The sequence below is a fragment of the Tympanuchus pallidicinctus genome, unplaced genomic scaffold (genome assembly GCF_026119805.1).
Source record: "Tympanuchus pallidicinctus isolate F22 unplaced genomic scaffold, pur_lepc_1.0 scaffold3, whole genome shotgun sequence".
NCBI classification, from domain to species: domain Eukaryota; kingdom Metazoa; phylum Chordata; class Aves; order Galliformes; family Phasianidae; genus Tympanuchus; species Tympanuchus pallidicinctus.
In genome coordinates, this window is record NW_026294747.1 from 89497015 (window position 1) to 89509084 (window position 12070).

General features: G+C 42.5%; 1 protein-coding gene across 2 annotated transcripts in view; it reads right to left on the minus strand.

The window, feature by feature from the left end:
* Positions 1-12070, minus strand: part of IGF2BP3 (insulin like growth factor 2 mRNA binding protein 3) — a 101097-nt gene that overhangs the window by 70086 nt on the left and 18941 nt on the right. For both annotated transcript variants that reach the window (XM_052693727.1, XM_052693728.1), the window contains exon 4: positions 9594-9642. In XM_052693727.1, coding sequence (XP_052549687.1) covers positions 9594-9642 — 49 coding nt within the window. The remainder of the gene's footprint in view (positions 1-9593; positions 9643-12070) is intronic.

Here is a 12070-nt window from a genome sequence, read left to right on the forward strand (position 1 = left end):
TTTGGTCAACATGTGGTACGCATATGATTCAAATGTAACATTTCCTGGCAGCCAGCAGCAAGCCCAGAGGAGGATCTGCAGTACTGATAATATTGATTTTTTTTGTTAATGACAACCATGGGGAAAAAAAGTTGCATGATCTCTTGAGACATCAGCAGCAAACTCCATTCCACAGATCAGCTTTCCACCAGTTTCACTACAGTATTTTCCTTGTTTGAGAAGCAAATCCAAGACATACACAATGCTCTGAGAGTAAATATACTCATGAAGCAAAATAACTTAAAATGAATGACATAACTCTACAGTTCCAGTTCCTCAACTCAAAAATCACTCAGTAGAACCTCCATGAATGGGGTGAAGATGATCAAAAGACAGGAACCTGCTTCAACACAGAGACTAAGGGTATGGCTCTTCTTCAGCCTGGAGAAGTAATGGTTGAGGAATAAAGGTCCTTAAAATAATAAGGGAAGGAGAGAGGGAGAAGCACCTCATGGATCTAACAACTGTGCTGTTCCCCCCAGTACAGGAGCTGGGAGGCGCTTGAGACTAGCTGGTAGAAATTCAAAGCAAGCAAAAAGAGATGGCTCTTCCTGAAAAGGATCTTTAAACCATACAGCTCTCCATCACGGAATATTGTGAACGCTAAGTGTAAGCATTAGTTCAAGAACACGTTTGCAGAAGCTCTAGATTAATTTCTTAAGCCTGAAGGCATAATTTCCTGGCTTGCTAAGTTCCAAGGCTGCAAAATACAAAAAGCCACAAGAGTGCTATAGGGAAAGGATCACTACATTCTTATCTTTATTCCCATACTCTTCCAAGTGCTCAGAAGAGTCAGAATACAGGGCTATATACAAACCTTCTAACTCAACGTACTTTTCTGTTCTTTATGCACATGCTCTGTAAATGGATTGAAAGAGAATCATTGAGGCCACTTGAAGTTAATATTTTCCTCCTTCATTGGCTATAATCAATCAGAGTTCATAACATTTCTCCTACTACTACCTAAAGAACATCTCACTCACAGAACTTCAATTCTTCTTACACAACTGATAATTCTGAAGAGACAATTCCTACTACTTACATCTTCTGACAAAGCAGGTAACTGAAACTACTGGAGACAGTCAGACAGCCTGACTCAGAGGACAGTACTCCACATAGGTAATATTCTTCTACCTGGAGGGCAACAACAGTAAACAAATGCTGAATAATGAGAGACAATCTGTCATATAGACCTGATATCCAATCTGGAGACCTTGAGTACAGAAAGACATTGATAACATGGAACAAATTCAGCAGAGGACCTCTAAGGTGGCTGAGCGCAGTGAGAAGCTGAAAGAGCTGGACTTGTTCAGCCCCAAGATGGCAACTTTGGAAGAGGCATAGCAGCTTGGCACAGAGATCACTGAGAAAACAGAGCCGGGCTTATCAGAGATGCGTGGTAGGAGAACAGTATAAAACACAAGCTGACATGGGAAAGGTCTTCACTGAGTAAGAAAGACAATTCTCATTAAGAATGATTAAGTCTTAGAAAAAGTCGCTGACAGAGCTTGCACAAATTCAACTTCTAGAGATTTCCAAGACTTAAAATCCTAAGCAATCTAGTTTAAGTTCATTTCAGATCTTTGCTTTGAGCAGAAAGTTGGACTACAAACCTCCTAAGATTCCCTCCAATCTGAATGGTTTTGTGATTCTGTGAGAAGACATCACAACATTGAATAAAGATGCGCACTATGATCAAAATTACTTCTTAATTGAAAAGAATAACTAGGGACAGCAAGGCTTTGGCAGCTGAGCCTGTGACAAAATATTTTCCCATATATCTTTCTAGAATTTTAAATAAAATGTTTGGTGGCTGGTTTCCCAAGAAATATGCTGAATCAACCAAGCTTTCTGCATCTTTTTAGGTTTTTCAACTTTTGTAGAGACTGTTAAATCCATGTACTCTACGTAAGAGAATACAGGTCATCAACACAAGTAATCATATTACTCTAGGACTGTGAGCAGTGCATTATTCTAACATCACCAAGTAACCCTGTGGTGATAGACAATGCCAGAATTCTTGCACACCAATAGTTTTAGTTACTGGAAAAATTCTCAAAAGTTGAGGGACCATTGGTTATGACTTTCTGTATCCTAGAAGATCAAAAACTCACCATGAAAACAATTTTTCTTCAGTCACAAAATGATGGAGCAAGTCTGGATCAGGAGAAAAAGGCTGGATCAGACATAGCACTGATCAAGTGAGTACACTGAAACAGTGTTTCAACTACTTCTCCATCTCAACACTGGAAGAAAATGCAGATAGACTGCATTTATGGGTCCACAAAGACAAAGCTTTTGACTGTCTTAGGTGAAATAGTCACATATCAAACTCATAGCTCACTAGTTTTCTGTGCTCTCACATTTAAGCCCACCTCTGACTAAGCCAGCTCATAGTTCAACGTGGAAATCTCAGCAGATCTCTGAATCATAAAGCTCAGATGAGACAACAGATTACGTCTCAAACCCAAACAGTTGCTGCCCTCTTCTCCTTACCCTCCTCCTTCCACAGCAGTGTCAACAAACAGCAAGTAACTACAGCTTACTGCTCACAGTAGTCAAGGAAAGCAGCAGTTATTCCACTTACTTAATGTTCTGAGCTAAAGAGCTGTGGAACTTGAGCAACTTCTTCAAAAGTTGCTCAGCCAAACATTTCGCCTCTATCAGAGGCATCTGCATGACACCATGCACCCTACAGCACAAGCTCCAAAATCCTTCACTTGCACTTTCAAGTTATCACCCAGGAGGAAGAATGCCTCTAAACTGTATTCATCAAACCAGCTCTGAGCTGGTAGGAACTGCAATTTCTTGGAAATGGAACATTGACATTATTTCTAGTTATCATCATTGGAAGAGAAGACAACCTCTACGCTTTCTTGAGCCCTAAGCTCACCTGGAACTTCTCTATATGTTACTTGTCCAGCTGTAATACGAGTTGGAAGTGTAACATTAATGTAGTACTGTTTTTCTAACCCTAAAAGCAAAATATGTATGTATCACACCACAGTATATCCAGTGGGGGCATCAGGAACGTTAGCTCTAAAATGGGGACGTATTTGACAGAAGCAAATCAACATCAGCTGCTTTCAATAAACTCCTGATATTTTTTTTTTTACTTCAATAAAAAATAAGAGTTGAGTATTTTGAGTAGAAATTTGGAGTCCATCTTCCAAAAATAAAGGTTTTCCCCATTTTATTCTCCCCCTTGTTTACAACAACTGCAAGCTGATTATCAGCTCTGCTCCAGCCAACACTTGTATGAATAAATCACTTCAAGTGAGAAATATACTTAAAAACATATCATATGTTTACCCCGGGACCTCCACTCCCACACCCTGCATTTTAAACACCTGCAAAAGGTGTTTATTACCTCACATATACCAGTAAGTATCACCCCCTATAATTAAGCCAGGCAATTAAATTCCCCCAATATAAGCCGTTATGTTGTCTCAAGTGCAAAACAGGGTGGTCTGCCACAGAGGTGGTCACTTCCCAATATCAGGTTGCCTCACCTGCTGCTACGACCAGCTAGAGGATGGGAAATCTGCACAAATAGTCAATGCAAAGTGTGGGGCCCTGCTCAGAGCAGAAAGTAAGGAGGACCACCTTTTCCTTTCGGCAGAAGAGCAAAGCCCCTGTGTTCCCCAAGCATAGATGCAAGACCAGCCAGGGTGCTCATATATTCCTGAAGAGACCGCAACAAGAAGAAGGTAAGAAGGCAGATGGTAGGTCCCCATCCTTTGAGATAATAGTGCAATGCAAACAGGAAAAGCAGTTGGGTGAAAACCAACGTGACAATCAACATCTCAACTTTTGTTTGAGATGCACGATTCTTACAGTCTCTCCAGTCAGCAATTCTGTTATGCGAAATCCGCACGCATGGGACATGGCACAGATCTTTTTACACAGCTGCCTCCCCACAGCAGACTCATGAGTTAAATACGGGCAACACTACAACTGCAGGTGAGATGTTAACTTTATAAGCAGACAGCAGCCAATACGAGCCATTACAATACCAAACTAAAAATCTCTATTTCATGAGGTTTTGCAAGGACAATCACATCTAATATTTTATTGTGTTTACATTTATTACAGTGAAAGAGAGCACAAGGCTAAAATGAAATGCAGATGTAACAAAGGACAAGGCAAGAACTCAAAAGTGATCTTAAGCTACAGAAACTAGTCTGGGTAAAGCCTCATGAGACATTCCCAGAAGACAGTCACTAGAACACCTGAAAACATGAATGCTGTGGAAATACTCAAAGAGCTTCAATTCTCTCCTTACTCCTCTCTGCACGTTATACATCACCAAACATGTAAAGCTGCTGCATACAACCAAGTAATGCACTCTCCTCTCCATCTTCCTGCAGAGTGGGGCTAGTAGCACCTGGCAAGAACTGCACAGCTTACTGCCCGATGTCTTCTGTTTCTTCCTCAGCATGGTACAAAGATTCCTACACCTAGACAGTAGCAGCAGATAGAAATAATTTGTGCACGCTTAGCATTCTACTAGCATTTTTATAGCTGTATATTATTTTTATAGCATAACATTAAATTATGATTCTTGGAGATGGCTTGAGGTGAAAGCTCATATTTCAATATATTTTAAGAATCAAATGTACGGATATTTCTTTCTTCTAGAATTCTTTCCATTAAAGTGCAGCTCATTCCTACATCTTCCTTCTACAACTTGCTTTATGAGAATTATCCTCTTTGTATAATCTTAATTCATTCTTAAATGCAATGTTTCCACGCTTTTCTTAAAATACCAGGGTTCCCCACCTGTCCGTTCTCCATATCTTTGATATTCTAGAGCAAGTTGCATCACGAGTAGCTGCCATTCAGAGCAAAAGCAGTTTTCACACTGCTTGTTATAACAGAATAAAACAAAACCAGTCCAAAAACACAATCAAAAGAAAAACCTCACAAAGCTCAGCTGTTTTAATAAGTAATAACAAAAGCTAGTAAGATCCTCTGGAGAAGTTGTTATGTGCAGTGTAAAATTGACTAACTTTTACTCACAGTCATAGTCTCACTTCATTTAAAGAAAATGAAAGCTGTCTTACAATATATGCAGATGGGTTTGAGCCATTTCCGCTCTTCTTGCACTGGCAGATCTCAATGCAGAACATGTAATTACATTGTAACTGATCTAGAAATCCTTTTTCCTGACATAGAGAATCTAAAGCACCAGGTCTCAGTGTAACTATGAGACTTTCTCATTCCCGCAGAAAAGTGAGGAAAAGCAGAACCTGGTTAGTGACACCTCTCTACCTTTGGAGCAGCTAACTCAGACCTCCCATCCCACGTGTTTCTACCCCCAAAGGCAACTCGCAGATCTCACAGCAAAGCCAGAAACACACACTCACAAGGTTTCTTCGCCTCTCTGCTAGCTCAACAGGCTCACACTCTTTGAGATGGGCTTTTACTCCACCTTTTCTATTACAGAGTTCACCAACACCGTATCTGTTTATCTGCTCCAAACAAACCGGTAAGGGAACAGGCGTGCAGAAGTTCAGTGAGAAGAGCTACCTTCCCTCTGAGCCAGCAAGTGCTGTTTCTGGCACCATCTGTGTTCTGAAAATCTGTTCTTTAGCAATTCACTAAACATGGAAAAAATATTTGGAAAGCAAATTTCTTGAAGCATCTTATACACCAAAGAAGCTAGCTATAAAATGCTTTAAGAGGAAAAAAAAAAAAAATCACAACTTTTCCTTCTCAGGAAAAGAACCCTATACCTGGATTCTCATCATGTTTAATCAGGAACTGAGCCTGGATGCTTCCACTTTAAATCATAGATTAGAAATCACCACGCCTAGACCTCCCTTCTGGAGATCTCATTGTTTTATCCTGCAAATGAATGCTTACAAGCTAAGAAAGACAACCTGAGGTTATAAAATTAGGAGTCAAAACTGGTATTGTGAAAGAAACTGTAGTTCCAGAAAGGGTAATAAAGCTCTCAATGTTTTTGCAGAGACCATAAAGCCAGGGAGCTGTTTCCTATGAGAAAGAGGCAAGATGGAAGAAGCAGTACAGCAAACCCACCTCTTGGCATGCTTCTTAGCATCAAATTTGTGCTTCATATTTGATGAAGGAGAGAAAGGGAAAAAAATACATATACCCACACACTGTCACTAAAAGGGGTGAACTAATTGTGGCTTTGCTCCTCCAAACAATCTTGATAACAAGCAAAACTACTTTATTTAAGAAATGAAATCTGTTAATGCGCATGGCCTCCAAATTACAAGATTGGTAGAGCCGCCTCTGTGTGCACCTCATATGCAAGCAGAGGAAGAGGCAGCAGATCACTCCAAATAAGACCGTGCTTTTATAAACACACACACGTTCAGAGTTCTCAAGCCCAAACAGTCCAGTGAGGAAAGGGGAAACTGCATGTGATCTCCTGGATGAGCAGAGAATGTACTCCCACGTAAGTCCCAGCAGTTCACCTCCAGCCTCAGCCGACGGCCAGAACTATGTATTCTTATTTCAGGCAGAGATGCTGCCCTCCTCCCTACCTCCAGTATCTCCCCCAGCTGGAAGAGAAGTACAAGCATCCCCAATTCCCTGCAACCTGCAGGACCTCACAAAAAATCTTCTTTTGAAGTTCAAACAAATGAGCAGACAAGTTTTGTACAAACTTAACCTCGAATGCCTTGAAGTACATCAGAATATTATCTTTTACAGTTGCACTTTAAGAGCAAGCTTTTCAGTGTGAAATCTTGTTTCAGAGTAGCAACTCAGCAGATTACAGCAGGTCATCACCTGCCTTTCTTCAGCCTCTTTGCTCTGAATGTGGTCTAAAAGGGTTGTTTTACCTATTTTGCTTACACCACAATGGTCTGATGAGTACACAGGAAATGCAGAGGAAACAGATAGAAATCCAACTGCTACAGCTGCCTGTCAAGTCAGTATTTATTTCAGGAAATTGTTCTACCTATGTAAAAAGAGGAAACTAGCAGGTTCATTTTTCTCCAAAAACACATCTAGAAAAATGAAGAACAAAGGTATGGATTTGGGCACCTTTTTAATTATTAATAAATGCTTGTTACCACCTGACCACTTACACCTGACCATTTACACACACTATTTCCCAGCCCATTTGGAATAATTTTATGAGTCTAACTACCTCTTGCATGAGTCCTCAGGATAGTCACTTCATTCAAAAGTGAAGCCAAGGTTTTCTTAACGTTAACCTGCTCCTCTGACCTGAGCAAGCTGCATTTCAGAACAGTATGGATTCCCTCCTTAGCAGAGATTTGGTGGGCCATTTTTCACATACACTAAGGAGCCCACCTGTGGAGTTGCAGCCCTACGTGTGGCCCATGACCCAGAGATACCTCTGTGTAACACATACTGCAAGGAGAGCTGCAAGTCATTGAGACAGAGGCGTGCATGCTGCTTGTTGGGGCACAGCTGTAGGTTTCCATGTAAAATACCTGTGTTCTATAAAGAGCAAAACATGACAATTATTTCAACAGAGCTTAAGAAGCTTCTGTGTCTTCTGCATGCAATGACAAGGTAACCTTCACAATAACAATTACTCTAGAAAAAATAATCTCAAGAACATTCATCTTTCTTTGTTTCTTTTTCAGATCTTCATACCAGTGTAAAAAGAAAGGTGTTGCAGGATAATAAGTGTTCTGTGTTTTGCTACTGAAAGAGGACTAATAGACTGAGCTAACCCAGAAATCTCCTTCGTTGGTTGTTTCTGGTTTGGTCTTAAGAACTTCACACCCATTAGAAGTCAGTCTTCATTCAAGTAATTAACAGAAGAGTGATGAAGTCAGTCAATTGGCTCAGAGGGACAATAAGAAACAATTTAATAAGTAAAATTGCCACGGCTGCTGCACATGTACCACTCAGAAAACATCATGCAAGAACATTACTCCAACGTAAACTCCTCTCTGTACATATTGTACACACAAACTTACTCTCCCTACCAAGTAACTGACTGCAAAAAAAGACTTGGTTTCAGTAGTGACCATTCAAAGCTTTTTTTTATGATGTTAAAAGGAAGTTTTGATAAAGTTCTTCAACACCAGAAGACAACAGAGCCCAAGGAAAGCTTGATATAACTGTTGAATTCGGGCATCAGTTGCCATACTTTGCCAGTAGCACTTTTTTGAGAACCTATAAACTTACCTGCTTAGTGCAGAAGTGACAGAAACCCTGCATTTACAAAGAAAAGTTGACAGGAAGTTTGTGAAAAGTACACATTTTGTGAGCAGCCTTGACGTTGTGAGGAAGCACCAAAGCACTGTACAAATTACCACAGGGCCTGATCCCTCAACTTCTGTGCCCAGACACAGCCTGTACAACCAGCTGCAGGACACCGAGGTGGTGTCCTTGCCACTCATTTGAAATCTTGCTCTGTAACTTTGGGAAGACAGCATTTTGAAACAGTGAGGCAGGGGGACCACGATTTTGGAAGCAATGGAGAAGGGAAGGGAAATTATTTGTAAATCAGGCAGCAGATGAAAAGCAGGGTAGAAAGCTGCTACCTACAAGTAGTAAAAGCTACACGTGCATAAGATCTAACAAGAAGGTGAATGCTGTTTGATGTCTGTGCTCAGCAGTGCTTACATCAGTGTTCATTCCCAGTCTTTCTGATTCATATGCTCCTGCTCTGACGCTCAGTCCTTTCAGTCAGCTGGTACTGATGGCACACACCAGCAAAAGTTGGTGTTTGTCAATTCCCAACAGAAAGGCTGCAGCTGACAGCCTGGACTGGGCAAGTCGTACCTCCATCTTTCTCCTAAGCTAGGGAACAATGCAAATGAAGTAGCAATGGACAAAGCCAGGTGAGGCACGCAGACCCTCTGAGAATAGACCAACAGTGCTCCATACAGTGCTACCAGCACTGCTTCTCTGTCCCTCCGCCCAAGTTCCCTCATGTAAAATGATGACTTACTGCTACAAAAAGTGAAAACAAAGTTTTAAACACTCACAAGGTAAGAAAAACAGCAAAGAAAACAGATCTGTTCTCATGCCTGCTCATCTATTTTAAAAATTGTAACACTTTTTGCAGAGTACTAACGTAACAAGTTCATAATACAGTTGGGAAAGCCAGTAACTATAATAACATGAGCAAACAATTTGCCACAATGCCACACCCACTTACAGAGGAGAAAAAGAGGAAGAAAAAAAAAACTTAAAGAAAAAAACAATTTGTATGAATGTTCACCTTTTGTAAAGATTTTGGCCAAGTATTTAAATCTGAAGGTGCACCAAGGTTACCAAACACACACACCAACGAGGTCTGAAATGGACAAGCTTTCAGTCAAAGAGTGACTGCATCAGGAAGTCAGCATTCACCAAAGAATCCATTTCAACATTTTTTATGGTTAACTCGGAGCGCAGAAATGAAGGCAGTTATCTGAATTGCTTAGAAGGCTCTATTGTTCCCTCTTCCAAAGGATTTTTCCCCAGAAAAGAATGGGTGGTGTGTGCACAGCAATGAAAGGTGGGGGAAGGGGAAGAGTCTTGGGGACGCCGAGAGAAACAGAAGCAGTTTTAAACATGGATGTCTTAATTCTAAATTAATTTCCTACCTCCCATTGCAAGTGAGGCGGGATGTTTCTGATCTGAAGTTTCCGACTCCTGCAAATTAATTAAAGAACACAGTTAATAAACAGAAATAAACACTGTTAGAAGGCAATCTATACACAGCAGCATCCATATTTAACCATTTTCTACTAGGAGGGGCAAAAGCAAATGTGAAACATCAGGTCAAAACCTGTGTGTCCAAAGAACTCTTACAGTACGCCTTGTTATTTGTTGGGCAGCTGCTGGGTTTTATGAATTGCTCGCTTTTCTTGAAGACTATTTCTGTTTCAGCATTAAGGCCATCAGTATCCAACACCCTCCATTATAAACGGGTGTGATAACCCTGTGTATTTGTAATAGGTTCCCTTAAGATTTTTTTTTTTAAATTCTCCGAAATGATCCTTCGGTATACTTCTGCCCCTTAAGGAAAGGGCCATAAACTTGAATAAATGCATCTACTCCAACACCACGCTCTTCATTAGTCTAACAAGGGGCTGTACTTGAACACATATGCCTGACATTCTTCATCTCTGGTTAGAGGACAGGAAGGGAAAGAACAATTTAATTGCATTTCGAGCCCAAATTTATATCATTTCCACCAATCTAGTGAAGAGAACCCACACTTTGAAGTGCTCCCGCCGAGCCGGGTGGCAGCGTGTTTGCGGCCTTCACAGCCAACTCCTTTGTCTCCTCCCTTCCCCCAAAGCGAGAGAACAAACAAATGCCAGAGATGCCAGCAGCCCCTGGGGACTCGCAGGAATGTGCGAGCGGCGGGGCTCAGGTAGGGCAGTGCCGCGGGGCAGCCCGGGGAGCGCGCCTGGGGCCGCGGCCACCGCAGCCACTCAATCCCGGCCCCGTGCTCCAACACGCACTTCTTCCCAGCGCTTTAGCTGCTCGGTGCTGACCTCTCACTGAGAAACCCGGCGCGTCTTAGGGACCCTTTTACGACGGAAGTTGGTGAATCTCGCAAAGTCTTGCGACAAAACAAGTTTCAGAGATGTCCTCGCCTGGCAACCTAACTCAGAGCCTCGGTTCTCCTCAGCACCGCCACCCACATGCGGCCCCGCAACGAATGTTGTTTCATGGGTGTTGGGTTGGTTGTTTTTTTTTTTTGCGTCGGGAAATGCTCCACCCAATAGGCTGTGCTCTGGGTGCAGCTCGCGCTCCCCACACACAAAGCTGCTCTGCTCGGAGCGCTCTGTGCGCATAGTTTTACCTCCAGAAGTGCACCCGAGCACCGTGCTTTCTCCACAGAGGAGGCAGCCTGCAGGGGCAGCACCTCGCGCTGCCTTCCGCCCCCCTCAGCAAAGAGCCCGTTCCTGCGTTTGATCGCGATCACGTAAATCGGCAAAGAAGCGGCTGAGCAAAAACCCGGATCACACAACCCCTTTTAAGCTGTCATTTCCAATAAAGCAGAGTCAGGCGCTGCGTTGTTGTAACGGAGGGGAGAAAGCTCCTTAGAGCCTGAAAACTTCTCTCAGCTGTGCTCTCAGCGAGAGAAACTGCTATGAAACGGCTGTGAATTAGAGACGCTGCTCTGAAACATCACGGGAATCTCACACAGCAACCTGGAAGCTGAACGCTCGCTCCTGAAGTGGAACAAAGAAGGGGACACTCATTCAATATTACAAATACTGGGAAATCGTAACGCTGAAAAATCCCAAACCACATCATTGGCAGTCAATACGCTATTCACTGCGTTTCCAATTGTGTCATGTCATCAGTCTCTCGCCCTCCTAGACCCAAATTAAAATTCATGAGGGTTTCGCAGCCAGCGGTGCCACTCGCAGAGGGGCCTGGGAACGCACGGTCCCAGCTGCGTGCTGAGAGAACCGTGCCCCATAGCCACCCCATAGCAAACAGTGGGGAGAAGGGGAGCATCCCATCCAGAAACATGCACACCGGTCCTGTACACCTCCCATTTACCTTCATAAGCAAAGCTGCATATCTGCTGGACCACCTGACACAAAAATGATGCACTGAAAGCACGAGCAGCAGCCCCTACACCCACTTAATGAAAGCACACAACACAAGCTTTTGGCGTTTTCTTTCTTCCTGCGTGGCTTTGAAGGATGAAGTGGTTTGATGCAAGTTAGAACTTTGCCAGCCAGCTTTCAGAGCACAGAAACAACTTGGGTATCCTGAAAGGGATGAGTGACACAGAAGAAACGCACCTCCCAGTTACACCTTCCTCTACCACACAGAGCAGAAGGAAATGGAGAGCTGCGTACAGAACGGGGACAGTCCTGCTGTGCACCTCAATTTGTGGCTATAGTGAGACACCTATTGTACAGAACTGAAAGGTCACTTCAAAACATGAGAGCAGCCACACGAACCATGCCGTTTGACGCTATTTACACCACAATCAGATGCCTGTCTGCACCACAAGCAATTTTAGCTCCGTACCCAATTCACAAGCTTAAAAGTGGCTGTCTGTTGGTGCATGTGAAAAATTAAAAAGAATTGGTTTTTTTTTTTACAT